At 32.7% G+C, this 26,166-nt stretch overlaps 1 protein-coding gene across 6 annotated transcripts; it reads right to left on the bottom strand.

The window, feature by feature from the left end:
- Positions 1 to 11,311: 11,311 nt before the first annotated feature.
- Positions 11,312 to 25,251, bottom strand: LOC123205020 (mitochondrial inner membrane protease subunit 2-like). 6 transcript variants are annotated; one of them, XR_006499684.1, is made up of 6 exons: positions 24,966 to 25,249; positions 24,691 to 24,763; positions 24,180 to 24,345; positions 23,559 to 23,670; positions 13,018 to 13,069; positions 11,312 to 12,939 (listed from the first exon to the last, which is right to left on the bottom strand). XR_006499684.1 is itself a non-coding variant. In XM_044621810.1 (6 exons), the coding sequence occupies exons 2-5, from the start codon at positions 24,994 to 24,996 to the stop codon at positions 23,563 to 23,565; spliced, it is 378 nt and encodes a 125-aa protein (XP_044477745.1). In that variant the 5' UTR covers positions 24,997 to 25,056; positions 25,137 to 25,251; the 3' UTR covers positions 11,312 to 13,069; positions 23,559 to 23,562. The 6 variants fall into 6 exon arrangements, 3 of the variants coding, with proteins under 3 accessions (XP_044477745.1, XP_044477744.1, XP_044477743.1); XM_044621810.1 differs by having other exon boundaries at positions 11,312 to 13,069; positions 24,966 to 25,056; positions 25,137 to 25,251; XM_044621809.1 differs by having other exon boundaries at positions 11,312 to 13,069.
- Positions 25,252 to 26,166: the final 915 nt, after the last annotated feature.

Raw genomic sequence — 26,166 nt, 5'->3', positions numbered from 1 at the left:
CCGTAAACTAATAGAAGACACGAACATAATTGGATGGGCTGGTAACATTTTGGAATTTTGGGCTTTAGGGAAAACTTTGTTTGGGGGCTGCTGTTTATGCGATTTGGTTGGAAAGAAATAGAAGAATTTTTTAAAGAGGAGAAAAAACATGAGAATGCCTTGTTGGATATGATCAAGCTCCTGGTAAGGGATAAGACTTCTGAATTTGTTAATGTGGCTTGATCGGAGGAGGCTGATGTTGTGGCTAAAAGTTGGAACCTGCCAAATTGTATTTTCCGGCTGTAATGGATGATTGGGAAAGTGTTTTTGCTAACTTGGTTTCTGTTTTGCAGGTTCCTTGTAACAAGGGATTGTTTCTTTTAAGCTTTTGCTTGTTTTCATGGGGTGAATTTTCTCTTCATCCTTCGGATTAACTTGGAAGCTCTACTTGTGGTTTTAGGAAGCTTTATCTCCTCTGGAAATTTGGAAGATTAAGTGGGGTTTCTTGATCCCTGCCCTTAATCTCTACTCTTGGCAGAGGAGAAGATTGAGCCTTGGAATTTTGGATGCAAAGAACCAGCCCTTAAACGGTTGTTCTGCTCATTCTGTCACTCTTGATGTTAACAGAATTTATTTCTTGTGCAACTCTCTCTCGGTGGAAATTAATGGGAAGCAAAAGAATGAGGTTTCTAGTTGCATAAATGCGTCTCCTCTGGAGTTTCTTGCTTCAGTTCCTGGTTTTTTTAGTAAAGATGGCTGGCACGGGCTTGTTGGCTTTGCCTGATATTCTTCGCTGGAGTTGTGAGGTAGTCCTTGGTTTGTTTGCTTGCTGGGTTCTCCTTTGTTTTCTGGTTAGAAATGTTGGTTGTCTCCTCTGGTGTCTCTTGCTGCAGTTCCTGGATTTGTGGCTTTGCTGGTGTTTGGTCCTGGTTTGATTTCCTTCGGTTGTATTGTCTATGGTTATGGTTTTTTTGCCCTCTTGAGCTCTATCTTTGGAAGCTTTCAGATTGCCCCTCAAGAGGGTTGTTTCCTTTTGCTATCTTTCCCTCTTCATCTAGGGACGTGTCCTATGGGTTGAGGTTGGTTTGTTTGAGGTTTCTTTGTGCCGATAGCTCTTGCTAGCTTGTCTCGGTTTCAAGATGAGCTTAAGTTGTTTTTTGTTTCTAGCTTGGGCTTGGTTGTGAATATATACTTGCCAAAAAAAAAACACATTTTGGATTTTTGAAACTTAGCAATTGGGACTTTGTCAATACAACAAACCTTGGGTCGGAAAAAGTCTTTTGGCCTTAATAATATTTCTTTCATTATGATCATATTTTTAAGATAAGAGTTCAGCTAGTATGGAATATAGAATATAGTTTGGCAGTGAATCTAAATTCTACATTCGAGAAATATAATTCAATAATAAAAGTCTGTCTTTTCCACAAAAATGTGAGCCTAGACCTGGCAAAATGGGCAAGTTGGGCTAGTTATTTATTGGACCTGTGGATAATCCGCCTGAAAATGAGTATGAGTTTTATGTTTTTAGATCCATACCTGTTTTAAACCCTCTCCGTAGGCAATGAGTTTTTGAAGGTGAGTCAGGTATGTCCGTGAGTCACCTATCATTTCTTTCTTAATGATCATCTTCTTTATCTTGAACATAAAATTTACAATGCACCAAACCAAAGTTTACATATTTTCCTTTTTCTTGACATGAAATAAACTCATATCTATCCAAAAGTTAAAAAATTTGTTGTATTGACAACAAATTTAAAGAATATAAGCATTAAAGGCTTTTTTTATAAATATTCAATCTGTATTTAACTCTAAAAATTTTCAAATCTACAGAAAATATTTTTATAATTTGGGTAAATTTTCGTTACTCTACAAAATATTTATGTTCTTGAAGAGAAAAATACTGAAAATTATGAAATAAAATACATTAAAATAATAAAAACAAAAAAAATAATTGTAAGAAATTAATATTATAAGGTAATCCACCAGTTTGACTCATACTTATTTTACTTGCATCCATGTCGACTCAGACGATACCCAATCTGACTCATCTGTTTGTCAGGTCCAGTGAGACTGAAAGTAAACAACGAGTTGGTTCTGTGAAGAATTATGCTACTGATTGTTTGTTTTACTCCTTGAACTTATATCAGTTCCATCATGTTTGGAATATGCTTGAGTTGGTGACTGTGTTTCTTATTATGTTGGAAAGTCGGAGACTAACGATGTTGCTCTGCTTCTTTATAAAGGAAATGCAAAACTCCCCAACAGCAATTGATGGCGTTAAAATACTTCAGTAATACGGTGCGTTGAAGAGCCCAAGTGATACAGAGTGTTTTGCTTCAAATGTTACTGCTTTTCGAAGAATATTAGAAGAGGAACAGACAACCTCTTCTCCTTTTTTAAAAAAAAAATAGAAGAGTGTGTGTGTGATGTTTTGCATGTTTTTCAGCTTCTGGAGTTTTCCAGATATATCCTTTGGAGTCAATTTATTGACCCGATTTAGCTCTACACCAACCTGTTGTCACTAGAACAGAATCAAACATATATTTTGTTACTTATATGGAACTAAAGATTTGAGATTATTCTATTCTGTCAAATCCCTAAAAATCCTAGTTTGATTGGATATGCAGATATTGGTTATCTTTCTAACCCCTATAAGGTTCGTTCACAAATGAGATATATTTTTACTTATAATAACATAGTAATATCTTGGCACTCCACCAAACAGACTTTGGTTGCAATATCTTCAAATCATTTAGAGATTTTTGCTCTCTATGAAGCCAGTCAAGAATGCATATGGTTATAGTTTGTCATCTATCATATCCGAAATGCATGCAATCTTCCTTCTACAACTGATACTTCTTCTATATTATATGAAGACAATGTAGCATATATTGCCTAAATTAGAGGTGGATACATCAGAGGAGACAAAACCAAACATATTTCACCAAAGTTCTTTTACACTCATAAGCTCCAGTAGAGCAAAAAGGTTGATGTCAAGACAATAAGATCCAATGAGAATCTTGCAAATTTGTTCACCAAGACTTATCGATATCAATATTTGAAAAGCTAGTGTATAACATCAATATGCGACGACTCAACAAGCAATCAAATTAATCTCACTACAAAGAAGGGGAATATTCATCAAGGGGAGCATTTATCAGGCAAATTTTTGAAGTTTATCATATATTGAACAAAAGGTGCACTATACTCTTTTTTTCTTTACTAAGTTTTGTCTCATTAGGTTTCCCTAGTAAAGTTTTTAATGAGACAGTTTTAGCACGTCTAAATCCACTTTACAAGACATTAAATAATTATATTTCTTTGCTTTGGTTTTTATCCCACTGGGTTTTTCTTTAGCAAAGTTAATATAATTTTCTGAAAGTAGTGGAAATCCAAGGGAGAGTATTATGGAAGATGGACTTTTCCACCACATGAGAAAAAAATGTAAAAGCTTGGGTGTGAATGCATTAAATCTAGGGTGAGCTACATCATTGCCTTGGTGGAAATTTGCTTTGTATGTACCCATTTTCTTTGACTGAAGGGTTGGCCATATTCTCTATGAATGCTCACCCTCTCTTCATTTGAAACACATTTTCTTCATCCGGATTGAATTACTTTTCCTTTCTTTCAATTCTTTCTCTCAATCCTTCCTTACTTCAATTCCTTAATCTTTTTATCTTTCCATAGTTATTTAATTAAATTTATAACAAACGTAACATTTATTATAACCCATATTGTAGAAATATTTAGAGGTTTTTTTTGGTCATTTAGGCCAAAAACGTTATTCCCACCCAAGATTTGATGTAATCCCCATCTCCACACATTAACTTTCAAAAATCTAAATACTCATCTATTATGCAAATTTTTAATAACTTCTGTTAATTTAATTTTAAATTACTAAATTACCCTTAATTTTCATTTTCCTAGGAATGACACAATCTCTACTCTCTGTATCATTTCATCAAATAGTTTAAGGACATCCTGACTTTTACCACTTTTACACAACCCATAATTTTACCATTCTTACACAACCCATTTCATCAAACAGTTTATTTGATTAAGAAATCCTGAACTCTCTCATTGACAATCTCTCTCCCTCCAGTAGTCTTCATTTGGGAAGACGATCTTGTCTTAGTTTAAGAAGACGATTTGTCTTCCCAAATCTTGTCTGTATAATGAGCCCAAAGGTGCAGAAGATAGAGAAAGAAAGATAAGCATAGATAAATGAGAGATTATTAACAAAAGGCGATGACAATCAAGATTTGAAACCCATTTAGTAATTTGCATAATGGCTTTTTAGGGACTCTTCAGCAACTCTTTCTTCCCTTTGTCAATTCGTTCTTCAACAAAACTATTTGGATTCTGATATTAACAAAAAAAAGAATACAGAGAAAAGAAAACGAAGTGTTGGCTTTAGTATATGGTTGTAAATGAAGACAATTCTTTTAGTGTGATGTGGTTAAGTTAGGTGTTGAGTTAGTGAGTAGTACAAAACAATCTGGGTTTGTTTTTAGACTATCTTAATAATGTTTAAAATAAAAGCATCATACATTTTGGTTTTACTTCAATGCCCTTTTCACTAACTGAAACCGTTAACAGAATTAACCTATGGATAGAATTTTGGATTTTTGAAAGTTGGTAGGTGAGTTTGGGTTCACATCAAACTTTGGGTGGGAATAAGTCTTTCAGCCTGTCATTTAATCAAAAGCTATTGAGAATTATGAGAAGCAAAAAATTGATAATATTTTGTAGCCTTTATTATAATTGACACTATAAAAATATTTAGTGACAATTTTTTTATGACATTTAATTAAAGGCCACTCAAAATAATGAGAAATCAAAAAATTCATAACATATTGTGAATTTATTATAATTGATGTAATAAGAATATGTAGTGATATTGTTGTTATAACATTTATATAAAAAGTCACTACAAATAACGGAAAGTCAAAAAAATTAAAAACTTATTGTGAAATTTATAATAATTGACATTATAAATATATTTAGTGACATATTTGTAACGACATTTATATTGAAAGACATTAAAAATTATGGAAAGTCAAAAATATTTGCAATGTATCTTGATATTTATAATATTTGTCACTATAAGAAATTTTGATGGGGATCATTTTTCTAATTTTACTAGATTGGACAGTTTTTGTTATCAAGTCGTTTTCATTTTATGTCAATTAGGGTTTCAAGTTATAGACTTTCAATCCTAACTTGATTTGAAATAAAATTATGTTAAAATTTTTTTACTCTAACCCAACTTGTTTTAGTTTTGAGTCATTTTGAATTAATTCGAATTAAATCGTGTAAAAAAATTCAACCCTAACTAAGGGTAGATACAAATTAGATTGAGCTCAAACATTCCATGTCTTGAGTTTGACTCAAATGAAAAATAGCCCAACTAAAGTTCGTCAAGCCAAAATTAAAGGTAATTTGAGTTCGATTTGAGTAAAAAATGATTTAGCTTGGTTCAGCTTGAGTCAATGGTTTAAATTTGTGAGTTGATTCAACTTGAATTCATTATTGTAATTAATGGTTGAAATTTGTGACTCAAGTTCGTATCTCATGAACAAAATGATGTTGTTTTACTCTAATAATATATCAAATCATCTATTCAAGTTAAACCTAACCACAAATTCAAAACTATGAATATAAACAAATCCAAATGACGAATTCAAACCAAATCGGGCCACGAATTCAAACTATTAGTTTAAAGTATAAATTCGAATCAAGTTAACTTGAATAACTCCTAACTCAAATTTGGCTTGGTTTAAAAAATAAGTTAAATCTTTCAACTTGAATTTGAGTTGAATTCAAACCAAACAAATTCGAACCTAGAGTCAAGCCAAATTTTGAGACCGAGTTATCTTGATTTGGATCTAACCCAAACCCAATTTTTTGTATTATATTAGGTTAACAAATCATATTGAAAATTATTAGCTCTAAATTTTACAATTGGTATTTTGTTTCCTTCATATTAAATTTTTAGTAGGAAGAATTTCAACTTAAATATCAATTTATTTGAAAAAATGGGTTCAATGATTTTTATTCTTAATAGGCGAAAATACTATTTCCTACGCAAGGTTTGTTGAAATGATAGATTCCAACCTACTAAGTTTGAAAAATCTAAACACCCACATATCATCCATGTCTGTTAGTGTCTGTTGTTAACTTTTAAAGGAAATGGCTTATTTACCCTTTTAAAAGCTTAAACTTTTCCACTGGATCATTATTCTTCTTTGGAACCATTTTCTTCGAAAATCCCATCTCTTAGTTTCTCAAGAAAGAACATGTTTGTTGAAATTCTATTACAGTTTAGTCTTTAAACCCCTTTCTCTTCTCCTTTAAAAATGAAGATGAGGTATCATCATTTTTTTTAGTGACGGTGATAATAGTTATTTCACTTCCACCTACTCTAATTTCAACTCCTTTTTTACCCAACATATCATCAATCCCCTCATGGTCTCTCTCGAACGCCACAAAAAAGGAAAGGTTTGTGGGATGTGTTCCAAAACTTCACAGGTTGTCATCTAAGGGACAAAATCAACGACCTAAATAAGATCAAGGAGTACTCTCACGACTTTGGTTACATTTCAGAGTTGCCCTCAAACATCATTGACGACTTTGATAATTCACTAGAATCGGCTACTAAGACCTACAAGAGAAACTTCAATCTTGAACCCACCGGTCAACTCAATAGTCGAACCATTCAATAAATCTTCACCCTAGTTGTGGCAATCCCGGCATGGTCAGTAGCTTAACAACTATGAACTCAGTCAAAACACTTATCTCCCCATAATTGGCCATTACAGCTATTTTCCTAGCATTTTGTTGGTCATTACAGGTGAGATCTAACATACAAATTTCTACCACAAAACCAATTGGGTGATGATGTGAAGCAAGTTTGTGTGAATGCCTTTGAGAAGTGGTTACAAGTGATCCCCATGACTTTCACTCAAAGTGGTTATTATATAAGCGACGATATCAGGATTGTGTTCTTCTTTGGAGCCCACGACAATGGAGAGTGTTTGATGGAGTTCTAGGAACGTTAGCACACGTTTGCTACTACCTAGAGGACGGTTCCATTTGGACAGTGACAAGAACTGCGTGATCTCTAGTGATGTAATGAAATCCACAGTGAGTTCAACTATGACCTCGAATAAATTATAATACATGAAATAGGGCACTTGATAGGATTGGGACATTTGTCGGTTGAAAATGCAGTAATATGCCCAACGATATCGTCATGAACTAGAAAGGTTGATTTGGTGTCGTTTACAATATAAAGGGTTGATGGAGGTGGACCTAAAGAGTGCAAGTGATGAGAGAGGATGAGATGTTGTTAAGACACCAACTGTATGTTGTGAACACCCAATCGCAAAGCAAGCGATGAGAGAGGATTGAAGGTCATCAAGCTACTCTATTGTTGGTGTAGAGGGGTGGAATTAGGGGTTAGATATTTCAGAGAATCATCAATGGCCGGAGTGATGCAATAGAAAAAGCTCGAGTTTAAGTTTATAAAAGGGTAAATAAGTCATTTAATTAAAGTTAACAACAGACATTAACGGACATGGATGATAGGTGGGTGTTGAATTTTTTAAATTTAATGGGTGAAAATTGCCATTTCAGAAAACCTTAATTGAAATTTCCTAATTTAAAACTTATTAATTAATTCATCAATTAAATCTTATTTTTTCTTTATTGTTATTTTTTTTCTTTTCGTCATTTGATCTCTCTTTTTATTTTTATTTTATTTTTCTTTGTCATACTCATCTCTTGGGACAAAGTCTAATTGCTGCGGACTTTTCACTCTTATTATCTTTGCAATTTTCATCTAGGGATAAACTTGTAAATTTTGAATCTAACTTTCATTGGGCAATTTGGAATTTGTTTGCTTTTATTATTAACCAGTGGTTAGGGCCGGATGAATTTAACTTTGTACATATTGCCTAAGAAACGTTTGGATGGTGGGTCATAAAATTGTGATTAATTTTTCAACACTTGTGTAAGAAATTGTGATTGTGATTGTGAGTGATGTTTGAATTTCACATTTTTTTGTACTATTATTGTACAGATTGTATAGGCAAATTTTAGACTGTGGGTGGTAAAAATTGTGATTGATTTTTAATATTTGTGCATATTAGGGAAAAATTTTTTGCATGCTAGGTGGTAAAAATTGTGAATGATAATTGAATATATTGTGACTGAAGCCGGCTTGGCCCGACCTTGCATGGTCTATTGTCACTTTTAATTAAACTTTAAATTAAAAGAAAATCAAAATGAAAATTCAAAATTTAAACTATAATCCTGAAATTATTAAAAATCTTAGAGCAGAAGATTATATCACTTACCAAGGAATAGAGATGCTTTTGATGCAAAACAATTCAATGAGTCTTCCTCGGGTCCAGTGCCTTCTTTATCTTTTAGCTAGTAAAGAGTAGAGATTCATAGAAAGGGTTTTGGGAACGGACTTCAAAAGATGAGCTTGCAGTTGAGGAATGTTACCCCACCTTAAGCTTATGCTTATAGATATATTGGGCACTGAAAGAGGGATGTGGGTTGAAAGGATATACGGGGATATTCAAAAGCGCATAGATGGTGGGGTATCCATATTGATTTTCAGCTAAGTAAGATGCCACTTGTGATTTCAAGAGAAATTGTACGCATCGGTATTATGAAAGAAAGGCAAACAGAGGAGCTAGAGAAAGGTGATATCTAACTATTCAATATGTCTACAATGTTGTTATGCATGATGTCTTTCATTTCGATATAGAAGAAAACTATGACGAATGGAATGTATCAATAAAAACATAATAAGATGATCGAATATTTTTAAAGTTGCATTAGCCCAAAGGCGTTGAGCTAAAGGAAATAGTCAAAAGAATGTACTTGTTGTAACTTATAAAGGAAATTCCACTTCAAATATACAAAAAAAGTCTTAAAGCCAGGCATAGGCTGGAGTTCACAGATTCTCTTTTGATGGAGATGCTGACAACGAAGTCTGTCTATGAGTTGTTGTCCCCCTGTGTGTTCACCCCATATTACTTTGAAATTATGCTTTATGGTAAAGCTGAATTTTTGAACAAAAATGAGGATGAAAAATCAATTTTGTTTTACCTCCCGAAATATATCAAGATGAGTGGAAAACTTTCAAGCTCGACCTAGTAGTGATGAGAATTCTGTGGACACTAAACTTTTTGATAGTCTCAATGGTAGAGATATGGAAGTTGCAGTTTTTGCAAATAATACTCAAGGGGTTAAATTATCTTTTGAAACATACGTCATTACGTATCAAATTTATGGAAAACAGAAAGAGGAAGGGAAGTTTTAGGCTATTAATAGAAGTCTCGGTGCAAACAGTTTAAATCCGCTTTGTCCATGAAACAAATTACTCTTGGTGTCGTGGTGTTTTTGCAGTTGCTGACCTACATGTTTTATGAGAGATTATTGATCAATTTAGTTGAAGTGTAGCAACAACTTTCGACCTGTAACCTTGAGGATAAGGTGGGACTGATTGACGGGGTAGTGTTAGAGCCCTTATTATTGAAGTTTATTCATGCAGGTACAAAGGAGAAATTTTCAATGGAAGTTCAGATCCAGCATTGGAGAAAAGTGGTCCTGGGAGATCCATGTTGGCAGCTCCAAATGTTGACACCTGGCTGCTCAAGAATGGAGAGGATGGTAGAGTCATTTGGAGTATCGAATAAAAAGGGAATGGGGAGGATTGCATGTATCAAGGAATTTTCTAGAAAGATATTGTATTGAGTGTCATGTTTATTCTTTAGAGAATACTGACCTCTCAATACAACCAGCTTTGAGTAACGATTGTTGATGAATAATATCGTTCTTGAGTTCCATTACTTCTACTGTCTGTTTCATTTCCTTGATTTACTGCTCCATTGCTGCCATTTATATTATGGTTTTTCCCGCAAATTGCGTTGTGGAAATTCTGTTGGAGTAGTGTATTGAGAGTTCGCTGGAAAAGCAACCAGGTTCTCATCAATGATAAATGTTGAATTCATTGTTAGATAATTGTTTATGTTGGAAAAAGTATCAATTAATTAAGACATACAATGAATTGATCTAGTTTATAACTATAGAGCTTCTTGTTTTCTTTTTATCTTTAAAATTTAGACAAAGTACTGTTCGGATAAAAGTTCTTATATCCAAGTTTGCTGATACCTTATTATGAATTCAAGTGACCAAGGTGAACATTGAAAATGTTGTCATGATTAACATTGTGTTTGGGACTTATTTTTCCAAATGCCTTAGATGGCTATTTATATGGTGTTTTGTTTGCATCAATCTCTTTTCCTTTTAAAAAATTTAATTATAGTGAACATTACTGTTCTGATATATCATATTTGTTACTCTGTGCTTATGCTTGCCTTTCTGTTTTGCTCCAGTATGTTGGCTATAGTCGTTGACAAAGATGTTTGAAACAAAGAACCTAGACTGGCATTTCATCAGTAGCTCAAACAGCAAAGGCAAATAGAAGACCTCAACTCAAAGGATTTTTCTCCTGGCTACCTATGCAGAACCAGCAGAGTTCAATGAGCTTAAATTGGCTGGAGTTTTAGATTTGCGGGTGAAGCCTGTTTGGTTGAGTGCCTAGTTCTACTGGTTGCAAGAAGCTCTTAGAAGCAACAAGAAGTGGAAAGTAAATAGAAAGAAATAACTTAATCCCAGTTACCAAAAGGGAAACAAATACTGGTGGTGGATGAAGATACGGTTAACGGGGGTGGCAGAAGGTGCTCTAAATATATATGGAGCAACAGTTAAGTGCCTTTAAACCACCCCATGACTTTGATGCTTGTCTCATGGATCCACAAATGCTAGATGGGTAATTAACCTTTTCTTTACTTTTCTTTTTGTCTAGTTTAGTTCTATGTTATTATACGGCCATTGTACTACTAGTTTTACTCAGCTTCAAGACTGATAGAAATGTTTCATCAAAAATTGCAAAGATTTGAAGCTAACCAAACAAGCATTTCGCTAGTTTTTGTAAACTCTATCACAATTTCATATACACAAACGTTCAAGGAAGTTTTCAAATAGAAATATAATCCATCTCAGTAAGAACAATGTGTTTTGTTAATTCCTGTCTAAATTTAGTTTATTTTTGTCAAAAAAAAAATTACAAGATCATACCATCAAACTAGGTCAAACTATAATTTTTCAATTTGGTTTAATTTGATTGGCGATATTGTCAAATTGTTTTTTCAATTTCATTTGAAAACTTCTTTAAATTGGATCAAACCAGATCATGCATACAGAATCTCAACTATTTAAGATATTAAAACTACTAAATAAATAACACTGCTTCACCCAGGAATTAAAATCAATTATATTGAACTCAAAATCCATTATTGAGTTGATTAACTTGACCATTAACAATATAAATAATGTACAAATACTGTCCCCAAAAGATTACTTCTTTCTTATTCTTGCTTAATAAACAAAATCAAAGAACAGTCTAAAACTTTCAAAAACTCTATGTTCTTAAGCAAGGGATCTCCAAAAAATTGTTGCCTTGATCAAATGGTAAAGCATTACGAAGGAAAATATGTATTCTCGCTACTAAAAGTATCAGCTACCATAACCTGATTAGAAAGAAGAAAGTCTGTCTGCATAAATATTTCTCTTCACTGCTCCTAGTCTTTGAGGAGGCCATACGATATGGGTGATCCTTCCTTGAACTAGGCCCAAAGGAATCAGCCAAGAACAGCTCGCTTAAGCAGAAAAAAAAAAAAATTGCTGAAGAGAATCAATTTGCGACTATAAACTTTTAAAAATAGCAGTAAATAATAAATCAGAAGGATCTAAACAAGTAAGTTGGATTGAAATACTCTGCTTAAGAATCTTAAGATCTAATCATAAGTAGGGTTGGATTTGAACCAAACTAAGCCCTAATATGAACTACCTCGCATTCAATTCTAATCCTAAATAGTCTGTTTGAATTAGAATTGGCCGAAAATGTTGTCGATGGTCACCAGTCAAATGAATAATACCATTGATGGATAAATAGTGTTTCCAACTGGATGCATAATTGCCAATAGAATAAATCGTGTTGCCGGAGGGAGATTCAAGCCCAACTCAAGCCGAATTAAAGAATTGAAGTTCCAACTCAAATCGAACTAAACACTAATTTGAGTCGAATCCAACCCTAATCATGAGGTTATTCATAAGTATGGTGCTTTGAACTTACCGGGCCATAAGTTCCTGACTCCATGCTAGAAGAAGGATTGTCTCCCTTGACCCAACAATGTCCATCTGGAACCTTCACAACATCATAAGAACTGTGAGTTCCAATCCATTCACCTGGCGAACCAATAATTCTCTTCACATGTTTTTCTTTGTGATTGCGAGGTGATCTGCAAAAATTTGCAACTACTAATGTCAGGTTCCAGCATCAAAATTTTGCATCAGTGTATGCTTCACCAGCTTTGAAATGAATCTCACTGAACATTTCAACACCATCGCATAACAAAATTCTATAACAAGAACCAAAAACAAAGAGTGATGTTCAACAGAACAACAAGAATGTATAGAGCATATCATATTAAAAGAGTCATTCAATTCAAATCCATTTCAAGTAAAAAGAAAAAATCATTTTACATTTTCTTCGCTTAAAACATGTGCAATAGTTCACTGAATTCGCATAATTCACTAATAAAGTATAAATATTTCTAAGCATCATATCAAAACAAAACGACCATCCGAAAAACAATCACATCTCCATGTGAAAACTTGTAATTTCCCAGACAAAATTTCTCAACTAGAACATAGTCATCTGCACGAAAAAACTACAATCAGAGAGTGAAAATTACCAGCAAAAATCTTTTCAAAAAAAAAAAATTTCAGATAATGATCCCACAAAAGAATCAGCTCTAGGATTAAAGGTGGGTGCCATAGATGCGCCGCGTACCAGAAGAATGCTAGCATAACGATCTGAAAAAGTAAGGCCTATGAGTCCGAATGTGAAGAGCTTCTTACCAAAGCTCCATAAAAAGCTGTGAGATACCATACCCAGATGAAATTTCTTACAAATTGATGCATTTCAAATGACAAATGAAACCTTCTGCAGCTGAAACTATCAATGTCAGAAGAAATATAACAAAGCCCAGAGACAATTTTGTTGACAGGCAGATAGATATGACGTTATACCTTCATTTAAACTCATAAAATTGGAAATAGAACGGGGGATCCTGAGAAGAAGGGTTTAAGGTTTATCTTGCGGTAAAGAGAACAGCAATGCCTAGGCAGAGCTCCGTACTGTTCGGGCCGGGCCTTCGGCCTTTGTTATCTTTTTTAGCAGTGTAATTTAAGCCCCTGAAGTTTGAACCCTGTCAACAATACTTTACAATTTGAGAAAATATTTACATATAAACAAAGTTTAAATTAATTTCCAACTTTATAATTTGCATTCTTACCCCCACATACTTTGGGTCATTGCGCAACCCTTTTTATCAAACTCAAGATTTGGAAATTCTGCTCTTTTTTTATTTGACAACAAAATAAGCAAAAACACGTTAGTAAATCATTCATTATTATAATTAATAGCTTATAGTATATAGATTTAAGCATTTTGATGTAAATTTAGAGTGTTTTTCGCTGAGGTTTTTATGATTTTTTTTCCTCTGAAATAGCTTGAATCCTTTGGGGATTTTGATGAAATTTATTAATGAATTTGTGTTAGAATAGGTTTAGGATTGATTTGGGATAAAACCATATTTGAAAAAGATAGATTTAAGATGATTTAATCACTATGCATGATTTGTAATCATCACACAAATCACGGGTGGCGGTTTGGGTTAAAAACATGAGTATATTTGTTATTTTTCAAATCAAGCAGGTGAGTGAAGTTTAAGGTACCTTTTAAGTACACAGGAGAGCAGGAGCTAGGGAGCATGTGGTTAGTGTATTTAATTATTTTTCACTATATATGTTTTATTCAATACAGGTGATCCTATTAGTAGGGGTTTTTAATATTTTGTAATTTTTAGGGTTTTATGATATTTTTATTGGGGGGAAATTGATTTTTTTTTATTTTAAGATTTTCAATGTGTAATTTTCAAATATTTTATTCATCTTTTCAAGTAAAACAAATATTAAACTAAAAATATAAAATATAATTTTGAAAAATTCGGTACAAATTTTGATAAATATTAATTTATCCCTACTAGTTAGAATATCAATTTACCTATAGTAAAATTTCAATTTTCTCCCACACAATAAATATCATATCTCCACATATTTATAATTGTCAAATAACCTCAATATGGGGATAGTGAAAATGTGAAATTTCCAAATTTATAGGATGTAATTGTAATACTCTTTTATTGATATAAGGGTAAAGTTTATATAAAAAAATGAAGGAAAATTTGAAATTAAATTAGGAGTTTCACTCATGTCTATTTATCACTCATAAAACATATTCTTTTTGTTTAGGTCTTGTTGTGTTAATTTTTAATTAAAAATATATATTTGATAAAATTTAATTTTCAACATTTAAATTTTATAATAATTTTTTTAACTTAAATTAAACTTTAAATTAAAAAAATCAAAATCCGAAAATCAATTTTCAAAATTTAAACTATAATTCCCTTAAACTTCAGCTACAGGTGTAAGGCAAAAATTGACACGTCCGATACGCGCAAATGTCGCTATTGTTCTGCACTAGTGGCAGTGACCCCACTTTACTCTCCTCCATCTCATGCGCTACAGCACAGCCTAACAGAAATTTACAGAAGTTTCCCGAAAATGAAATGTAGTGAATTTTCCTGGAAATTACGACCTGTTGGCAAGGACTAATGACCTACATAATATTACTTCAATAAAAAGGGTGAACACCTTTGTCCACCCAAAACTTTGATCGAAAGACAAGTCCACCCTTTAAGTTTGCAATTTTTTTATTTTTCAACCCATCATCTACTCCTATTAATGAAAATCATTTAGTATTACATTAAATTACTCATTTGTCCTTTTTTTTAGTTTAATTATGAAACTATTTTGAACATTTAATGCAGTTGTGTTATTATTTTTATTTAAATTATATAATAACTTATTCTTATTTCCTCTTCCTTTCTCCTATCCTCTTTTTCTCGTCTCTCTTCTCTCCATTTCTCCAGTGATGCCTTACTATTTTTAAAACCTCCTCACTTGCATCAATTTGTATTCGATTATAATATTGTTGGTGCAAATTCTTGCTTCAGCAAATGTGCTCAAATCAAAGTCTTACTCAATTTAGGTTATAGTAATAGTGATAATTATCTAATTAGACTCTTATTAATACGATTTTTTTTCACTAACTGACTACTTAGTTTAGATTTTTGTATAAGATAAACTTTTAAAAGAAATGACTCATTTACCCTTTTATATGCTTAAACTCTCAACTTTTCCACTGCATCACTACTCTTCTTTGGAACCATTTTCTCCAAAAATCCCATGTCTCACTTTCTAAAGAAAGAACATTTTTGTTAAAATTCTATTACAGTTTAGTCTTTAAACCCCTTTCTCTTCTCCTTTAAAAATGAAGATAAGGTATCATCAATTTTTTAGTGATGGTGATTATAGTTATTTCACTTCCACTTGCTCCAATTTCAACTCATTTTTTGCCCAACATATTATCAATCCCTTTATGGTTACTCCCGAACTCCACAAAAAAAGGGAAAAGTTTGTGGGATGTGTTCCAAAACTTCATGGGCTATCATCCAAGTGACAAGATAACGACCTAAACAAGATCAAATAGTATTATCATTACTTCAGTTACATTTCAGAGTTGCCCTTAAACATCATTGATGACTTTGATGATTCACTGGAATCGGCCACTAAGACCTACAAGAGAAACTTCAATCTTCAACCCATAGGTCAACTCGATAGTCAAACCATTCAATAAATCTTACAACCCAGTTGTGGCAATCGTGACATGGTCAATAGGTTAACAACTATGAACTCAGTCAAAACACTCATCTCCCCACAATTGGCATTACAGTTACTTTCTTGGCACGTTGTTGGCTATCAAACAGGCGAGATCTGACATACAAATTTCCACCACAGAACCAATTGGCTGATGATGTAAAGCAAGTTTTTGTGAATGCCTTTGAGAAGTGGTTACAAGTGATCTCAATGACTTTCACTTAGAGTGATTATTATACAAACAACGATATCAGGATTTGGTTCTTCTCTGGAGGCCACGATGATGGAGAGCGTTTGATGGAGTTCTAGTAATGTTAGAACACACCTTCTTATTGCCTAGAGGATGGTTGCATTTGGACAATGACGAGAATTAGGTGATCTCTAGTGATATAATGAAATCCATAGGGAGTTCAACTGTTACCTCGAATCAATTGTCATACATAAAATGAAGCACTTGTTAGGATTGAGACATTTGTCGGTTGAAAATACAGTAATGTACCCAACGATATCTTCACGAACCAGAAAGGTTGATTTGACACCGTTTACAATAGAAAGGGCTGATGGAGGTGGACCTAAAAAATGCAAATGATGAGAGAGGATTTGATGTTGTTAGGACACCAACTGTATGTTGTTAACACCCAATCGCAGAGCAAGCGATGAGAGAGCATTGGAGGTCGTCAAGCTGCTCTATTACTAGTGTAGAGGGGTGGAAATCAGGGGTCAGATATCTCAATGAAGCATCAATGGCCAGAGTGATGCAATGGAAAAAGCCCAAGTTTAAATTTATAAAGGGGTAAATAAATCATTTATTTAAAAGTTAACAATAGAGACAAACTAGATGGGTGTTTGAGTTTTTTAAATTTAATGGATGACAATTGTCACTTCAGCAAACTTTGGTGGGATATAGTATTTTGTCCTTCTTAATATTATAATTTTTTGAAACACTTTTTTAAAATTTTCCTAAAAATTTTACATATTCCTTAAGCAAAATTTCCTATTTTAAAACTTATTAATCAATTCATTAATCCAATTTTATTTTTTTCTTTACTGTTAATTTTTTCCTCTTTGTCATTTGATCTTTCCTTTTACTTTTCTTTTATTCTCTTTGTTGCACTCATCTCTTGGGACAATGTCTGATTGTTGTGGATTTTTCACTCTTATTATCTTTGCAATTTTCATTTAGGGATAAACTTGTAAATTTAATTTTATACATATTGTCTAAGAAACTTTTGGATGGTGGGTTATAAAACTGTATTAATTTTTGAATGTTTGTGTAAGAAACTGTGATTGTGACTGATGTTTGAATTTCACGATTTTTATACTATTATTGTGCAGATTGTGCAAGCAAATTTTAGATCGTGGGTCATAAAAATTGTGATTGATTTTTGAATATTTGTATAAGCAATTTGGATTATGATTGAAGCTTGAGTTTCACGCCTTTTTATAGTATCATTGTGCATATTATGACAAAATATTTTGCATGCTAGGTGGTAAAAATTGTGAATGATGATTGAATATATGTGTATTAAATGTTTTGGATGTTTGGGCGTTCACCAATATTAAATATCTCCAACAATATAAAAAAATTATTCATTATTTTTATTAAATTAGTTTATAAAATCTTATTTTAATAAATTATTCCATGTTATATTAAATTATTAATAAAAAGATTAAGAAAACAATATCTTTTAATGATAAAATAAGAAAGAATTTAAAAGAAAAAAGACTTTATCCATTGGGTAAAATAATATGAGGGAAGGATCAAAATTCTTAAGGGGTCATTTGGTTGAGGGTTTTTAAAGATTGTTTTGTAATTTATTTTTTATTATTTATATTACCTTGTTTGGTTTGTTAGTGATAAAATATTACAGTAATATTCTATTACTAATGCTGATGTGACAAGTAATATATGTGGTTATCTAATTATTATATTTATCTTAGGTATTAAAAGATTACTAAGGTAACATTGATTTTATTATAATTATATTATTATTTATTAATTTTTTAAGATAAAAATAAATTTATTTTTAATTAATATAACAAATAATATAAAAATATTTAAAAATAATTATATTCAAGGGCATTTAAATAAAAAAAAATTACTAGTATTATTTTATTACTGTTAACAAACATATTAATTATCTATACCATCCATTTTTACTAAATTTTATCAAATATAGTCATTATTTATACACAATAATTTTCTCAGTAATCTATCTTTAAGGTAATCTCTCTATTTTGATAATAAAACATTATCCAAACCAAACTCCCCTTAAGTTTAATGTAAATTGAAATAAGTTGAGTTGACAAGTTATTTTTAATTAATTACCAATTAAATGTTAGAATAGTGCACTTACTCTTCTTTCTAGAATATTAATTATTTTAACTAATTTTCTTTTATGCTATATATATGTAGTCATTTTTTTTTCTACTATACATATTTAACCACATATACAAAAAATCTAAAATACCCCTAAAAACTTGGCCAAACATACCAAAACTTTTGGCCAAGCTCTCAAAAAGTAGGCAAGCCAAACTCATATCCAACAAGCCAAGCCGTCGACCGTATATGGACAAAATAACCAGACCAACATGTTGTTGACACATCTTCGTTGATAGCCGATGCCAACGATTCACCAACAAGCCCAAAATGACCGGTGGTTTGAACAATGCTATAGATATCAAAGGAATGATGGCTTTTAGGCTCTCAATATGAATATATATGTTTCATCCAGAAACTGTAGCATATCAACTTTGCAAACTCAAAAAAATTGTGTAATCTATATTTGTTGGCAATTAATTTCAACGACAATATTGATTGGAAGCCAAAGAAAAAGATAAATCAGAAATACTAATTGACTTGCAAAATATTAAATATATCACGTGGCCTTGGTCAGCCAACTAACCAACCCGACCATGGTTGGCCTAAACCCTAATAACTCTACCTAGAACACATCAATTACATTTTCTCTCACATTGTACATGTTTTATGGACCATTTCTCTTCCTTGTACTTCTTATTCAATCTCACATGGGTGTGTTTTAACCAGGGTACACTCATACCTTTAAATTTCTATGCGTACAGGTAGGACTAGCATGGTAGCCTAGATGTACATGTAACTTCAACCAAACCATGAGCATACTCACCATTGAACAGGTGTACTCATAATGATCACTTGCGTGTACTCGATAATCATAGGTATACTCAAAGTTGTGTGAGCATTTGTCTCACAATGTACACCCGTACATCTGCATCTAGAAACACAAAAATCCTTTTGGTTTTCTACCCAAACACCTTACTCTCTAATCAAAATAATATGCATTTCTGATTATCACAAAACATCTATCTCATACAAAATTCTTAGTCATATCAAAACAACAAATTATAGATCATTTTGCAACATCTTATACCTATTTCAGACATAATCACAAAGCCAAACACTTGTAGTAATCGTTTCCAACCATAACTTAGATCTATTACACATGCTTTTCATTCCGGATTCCAATGTACACTAAACGTTCACATGGCTATGGCGGTAATTCTGGTGTTATCAACAACTTTTTCTAGTGACCCTACTGCTAGTCAAACTTGCAATTATTCCTTTATATGTGATGTTCTCTCTATAATTGAAATATGTAATTATCAACCAAACACCCTAAGCAAGCCTTTTTATTTTGCGTAAAACTTAACACATACAACTGTGTATATGCAACACACGGGCATACTAGCAATCATAGCAAGAACCACGATCCAAAATTTTTTGAAGCTGCTCTTATCCATAACTTAACATGTTACACAAGTGTCAATTGGTGGTCTGTTAAGTGCTTAATGTAACACGACCTTTTAAAACGTAAGTTGTGTCATGGGCTTTACTACTACTATGGGCCAGCACGACCCGTTAGCATAGTGGGTTGCCCAAAGTTGGCCTAGCCTGACCCTACATGGTCTACTGTTACCTTTAATTAAACTTTAAATTAAAAGAAAATCAAAATTCAAAATTTAAACTATAAGCATGTTTTTTCCTTGTTTATTAAAAAAAAGGAGTGAACTATTGGCTATTAAGGGAGGAGACTCGTATTTGGACATGTGGAGAAAGGCAAGAATTAATCAGAGGAAAGACATCTAGTTTCAAAAACTAAAACTACTAAATCAATTGAAAATGTATATAATTGAAAATATAAAATTGAATTGTGCTTTTATAATTGATCATCTTAAAAATAAGATACAAAGTGTGTTTCTAACTCTTCAACATGCGGTCAAATAACAATACATTTGTTATTTTTTACACTCCATACTCATACCATCCGAATTTCTCACACCAACCCAACCAAATTACACACCTAATTGAAATCAGTTAGGACCAACTAAGCTGTTTTGTGAGTATCTGCTTGTTAAATATTCATATCTTTTACACTCCTATATCTTTTGTTTGAAAAATTTTGTGTGGTGGTAGAGATAAACTTAGGGAGACCTGATCATTGGAAGTTGTTCATAGGCTTTTTGATCAGTTTTTTTTGGGGCTTGTATGGACAAATTTCCTATTCCTCTTCTTAATACAAGTTCCTATCAAGCACCTAGCCAGATTAAATAGAAGAAAAAGGTGGATGCTGTTCAATTCCCTCCCTTTTGAACTGAAATTATTAAAAATCTTAGAGCAGAAGATTATATCACTTACCAAGGAATAGAGATGCTTTTGATGCAAAACAATTCAGTGAGTCTTCCCCGGGTCCAGTGTCTTCTTTATCTTTTAGCTAGTAAGATAATCTTGGTTCTAGATATTTTAATAAAGAGTAGAGATTCATAGAAAGAGTTTTGGGGACGGACTTCAAAAGATGAGTTTGCAGTTGAGGAATGTTACCCCACCTTTAAGCTTATAGTTATAGACATATTGGGCACTGAAAGAGGATGTGGGTTGAAAGGATATACGGGGATATTCAAAAGCGCATAGATACTGGGGTATCCATGCTGATTTTCAGCTAAGTAAGATGCCACTTGTGATTTCAAGAGAAATTGTACTCATGGGTATTATGAAAGAAAGGCAAACAGAGGAGATAAAGAAAGGTAATATTCAAACTATTCAGTATGTCTAAAATGTTGTTATGCATGATGTCTTTCATTTCGATATAGAAGAAAACTATGACTAATGGGATGTATCAATAAAAGCATGATAAGATGATCCAGTTTTTTCAAAGTTGCATTGGCCCAAAGACGTTGAGCTAAAGGAAATAATCAAAAGAATGTACTCGTTGTAACTTATAAAGGAAATTCCACTTCAAATATACAAAAAAAGTCTTAAAGCCAGGCATAGGCTGGAGTTCACAGATTCTCTTTTGATGGAGATGCTGACAACGAAGTCTGTCTATGAGTTGTTGTCCCCCTGTGTGTTCATGATGCTGGCAACGAAGTCTGTCTAGAAGTCTCGGTGCAAACAGTTTAAATCCACTTTGTTCATGATACAAATTACTCTTGGTGTCGTGGTGTTTTTGCAGTTGCTGACCTACATGTTTTATGAGAGATTATTGATCAATTTAGTTGAAGTGTAGCAACAACTTTCGACCTGTAACCTTGAGGATAAGGTGGGACTGATTGAGGGGGAGTGTTAGAGCCCTTATTATTGAAGTTTATTCATGCAGGTACAAAGGAGAAATTTTCCATGGAAGTTCAGATCCAGCATTGGAGAAAAGTGGTCCTGGGAGGTCCATGTTAGCAGCTCCAAATGTTGACACCTGGCTGCTCAAGAATGGAGAGGATAGTAGACTCAGTTGGAGTAATGAATAAAAAGGGAATGGGGAGGATTGCATGTATCAAGGAATTGTCTAGAAAGATATTGTATTGAGTGTCATGTTTATTCTTTAGAGAGTACTGACCTCTCAATACAACAGCTTTGAGTAACGATTGTTGATGAATAATATCGTTCTTGAGTTCCATTACTTCTACTGTCTGTTTCATTTCCTTCATTTACTGCTCCATTGCTGCCATTTATATTGCGTTGCGTTGTGGAAATTCTGTTGGAGTAGTATATTGAGAGTTCACTGGAAAAGCAACCAGGTTCTCATCAATGATAAATGTTGAATTCATTGTTGGATAATTGTTTATGTTGGAAAAAGTACCAATTAATTAAGACATACAATGAATTGATCTGGTTTATAAATATAGAGCTTCTTGTTTTCTTTTTTTCTTTAAAATTTAGACGAAGTACTGTTCGGATAAAAGTTCTTACATCCAAATTTGCTTATACCTTATTATGAATTCAAGTGACCAAGGTGAACATGGAAAATGTTGTCATGATTACCATGTGTTTGGAACTTATTTTTCCAAATGCCTATGGCTATTTATATGGTGTTTTGTTCACATCAATCTCTTTTCCTTTTAAAAAATTTAATTACAGCAAACACTACTGTTGCTGTATATCAGATTTGTTACTCTGTGCTTATGCTTGCCTTTCTGTTTTGCTCCAGTATGTTGGCTATAGTCGTTGACAAAGATGTTTGAAACAAAGAAACTGGACTGGCATTTCATCAGTAGCTCAAACAGCAAAGGCAAATAGAAGACCTCAACTCAAAGGATTTTTCTCCTGGCAACCTATGCAGAACCAGCAGAGTTCAATGAGCTTAAATCGGCTGGAGTTTTAGATTTGCGGCTGAAGCCTGTTTGGCTGAGTGCCTAGTTCTACTGGTTGCAAGAAGCTCTTTGAAGCAACAAGAAGTGGAAAGTAAATAGAAAGAAATAACTTAATCCCAGTTACCAAAAGGGAAACAAATACTGGTGGTGGATGACGATAAGGTTAACGGGGGTGGCAGAAGGTGCTCTAAATATATATGGAGCAACAGTTAAGTGCCTTTAAACCACCCCATGACTTTGATGCTTGTTTCATGGATCCACAAATGCTAGATGGGTAATTAACCTTTTCTTTACTTTTCTTTTTGTCTGGTTTAGTTCTATGTTATTATACGGCCATTGTACTACTAGTTTTACTCAGCTTCAAGACTGATAGAAACGTTTCATCAAAAATTGCAAAGAATTGAAGCTAACCGAACAAGCATTTCGCTAGTTTTTGTAAACTCTATCACAATTTCATATACACAAACGTTCAAGGAAGTTTTCAAATAGAAATATAATCCAACTCAGTAAGAACAATGTTATTAATTCCTGTCTAAATTTAGTTTATTTTTGTTTAAAAAAAAAATTACAAGATCATACCATCAAACTAGGTCAAACTATAATTTTTCAATTTAGATTGATTTGATTGGCGATATTGTCAAATTGTTTTTTCAATTTCATTTGAAAACTTCTTTAAACTTGATCAAACCAGATCATGCATACAGAATCTCAACTATTTAAGATATTAAAACTACTAAATAAATAACACTGTTTCACCCAGGAATTAAAATCAATTATATTGAACTCAAAATCCATTATTGAGTTGATTAACTTGACCATTAACAATATAAATAATGTACAAATACTGTCCCCGAAAGATTACTTCTTTCTTATTCTTGCTTAATAAACAAAATCAAAGAACGGTCTAAAACTTCCAAAAACTCTATGTTCTTAAGCAAGGGATCTCCAAAAAATTGTTGCCTTGATCAAATGGTAAAGCATTATGAAGGAAAATATGTATTCTCGCTACTAAAAGTATCAACTACCATAACCTGATTAGAAAGAAGAAAGTCTGTCTGCATAAATATTTCTCTTCACTGCTTCTAGTCTTTGAGGAGGCCATACAATATGGGTGATCCTTCCTTGAACTAGGCCCAAAGGAATCTGCCAAAAACAGCTCGCTTAAGCAGAAAAAAAAAAATTGCTGAAGAGAATCAATTAGCGACTATAAACTTTTAAAAATAGCAGTAAATAATAAATCAGGAGGATCTAAACAAGTAAGTTGGGTTGAAATACTCTGCTTAAGAATCCTGAGATCTAATCATAAGTAGGGTTGGATTCGAACCAAACCAAGCCCTATTATGGACTACCTCGCATTCAGTTCCAATCCTAAATAGTCTGTTTGAATTAGAATTGGCCGAAAATGTTGTCGATGGTCGCCAGTCAAATGAATAATACCATTGATGGATAAATAGTGTTTCCAACTGGATGCATAATTGCCAATAGAATAAATCGTGTTGCTGGAGGGAGATTCAAGCCCAACTTAAGCCGAATTACAAAATTGAAGTTCCAACTCAAATCGAACTAAACACTAATTTGAGCCAAGTTCGCTTGAGTCGAATCCAACCCTAATCATGAGGTTATTCATAAGTATGGTGCTTTGAAGAACTTACTGGGCCATAAGTTCTTGACTCCATGCTAGAAGAAGGATTGTCTCCCTCGACCCAACAATGTCCATCCGGAACCTTCACAACATCATAAGAACTGTGAGTACCAATCCAGTCACCTGGCGAATCAATAATTCTCTTCACATGTTTCTCTTTGTGATTGTGAGGTGATCTGCAAAAATTTGCAACTACTAATGTCAGTTCCAGCATCAAAATTTTGCATCAGTGTATGCTTCACCAGCTTTGAAATGAATCTCACTGAACATTTCAACACCATCGCATAACAAAATTTTATAACAAGAACCAAAAGCAAAGAGTGATGTTCAACAGAACACCAAGAATGTATAGAGCATATCATATTAAAAGAGTCATTCAATTCAAATCCATTTCAAGTAAAAAGAAAAAATCATTTTACATTTTCTTCGCTTAAAACATGTGCAATAGTTCACTGAATTCGCATAATTCACTAATAAAGTATAAATATTTCCAAGCATCATATCAAAACAAAACGACTAACCGAAAAACAATCACATCTCCATGTGAAAACTTGTAATTTCCCAGACAAAATTTCTCAACTAGAACATAGTCATCTGCACGAAAAAACTACAATCAGAGAATGAAAATTACCAGCAAAAATCTTTTCAAAAAAAAAAATTTCAGAAAATGATCCCACAAAAGAATCAGCTCTAGGATTAAAGGTGGTTGCCATAGATGCGCCGCGTACCGGAAGAGTGCTAGCATAACGATCTGAAAAAGTAAGGCCTATGAATCCGAATGTGAAGACCTTCTTACCAAAGCTCCATAAAAAGCTGTGAGATACCATACCCAGATGAAATTTCTCACAAATTGATGCATTTCAAATGAAAAATGAAACCTTCTGCAGCTGAAACTATCAATGTCAGAAGAAATATACCAAAGCACAGAGACAATTTTGTTGACAGGCAGATAGATATGAAGTTATACGTTAATTTAAACTCATAAAATTGGAAATAGAACGGGGGATATTGAGAAGAAGGGTTTAGGGTTTATCTTGCGGTAAAGAGAATAGCAATGCCTAGGCAGAGCTGTGTACTGTTCGGGCCGGGCCTTCGGCGTTGTTATCTTTTTTAGCAGTGTTTTTAAGCCCATGAAGTTTGAACCCTGTCAACAATACTTCACAATTTGAGAAAATATTTACATATAAACAAAGTTTAAATTAATTTCCAACTTTATAATTTGCATTCTTACCCCCACATACTTTGGGTCATTGCGCAACCCTTTTTATCAAACTCAAGATTTGGAAATTCTGCTCTTTTTTTATTTGACAACAAAATAAGCAAAAACACGTTAGTAAATCATTCATTATTATAATTAACAGCTTATAGTATATAGATTTAAGCATTTTGATGTAAATTTAGAGTGTTTTTCGCTGAGGTTTTTATGATTTTTTTTCCTCTGAAATAGCTTGAATCCTTTAGGGATTTTAATGAAATTTATTAATGAATTTGTGTTAGAATAGGTTTAGGATTGATTTGAGATAAAACCTTATTTGAAAAAGATAAATTTAAGATGATTTAATCACTATGCATAACTTGTAATCACCATGCAAATCACATGTGGTGGTTTGGGTTAAAAACATGACTGTATTTGTTATTTTTCAGATCAAGCAGGTAAGTTGGGTTTAAGGTAACTTTTAAGTATATGAGGAGCAGGGGCTAAAGAGCATATAATTAGTGTATTTGGTTATTTTTTACCATAAGTGTTTTATTTAGTACATGTGATCCTATTAGTAGGGGTTTTTAATATTTTCTAATTTTTGGGGTTTTATGATATTTTTTATTGGGGGCAAATTGATTTTTGTTACCTTAGGGTTTTTTTACATGTAATTTTCAAATTTTTTATATATCTTTTCAAATAAAACAAATATTATTTTAATTAAGCAAATATTTAGCTAAAAATATAAAATATAACTTTGAAAAATTCGGTACAAATTTTGATAAATATTAATTTATCC

This window comes from Mangifera indica, unplaced genomic scaffold (genome assembly GCF_011075055.1).
Source record: "Mangifera indica cultivar Alphonso unplaced genomic scaffold, CATAS_Mindica_2.1 Un_0001, whole genome shotgun sequence".
Taxonomy (NCBI): domain Eukaryota; kingdom Viridiplantae; phylum Streptophyta; class Magnoliopsida; order Sapindales; family Anacardiaceae; genus Mangifera; species Mangifera indica.
The sequence above is the reverse complement of the archived record's forward strand: the minus strand, read 5'-3'. Positions and strand labels throughout refer to the sequence as shown.

What these genes read in the sequence shown, in the direction of transcription:
- LOC123205020 (XM_044621810.1), bottom strand. Translation starts at nt 24,996, where the DNA reads ATGGTATCTCACAGCTTTTTATGGAGCTTTG. An exon ending in CAGCTTTTTATGGAGCTTTG is followed by an intron (nt 24,764 to 24,965) that starts GTAAGAAGGTCT and finishes TTTTTCGTGCAG; the next exon opens with ATGACTATGTTCTAGTTGAG. An exon ending in AGTCAAGAACTTATGGCCCA is followed by an intron (nt 23,671 to 24,179) that starts GTAAGTTCTTCA and finishes TGTTTTTGGCAG; the next exon opens with ATTCCTTTGGGCCTAGTTCA.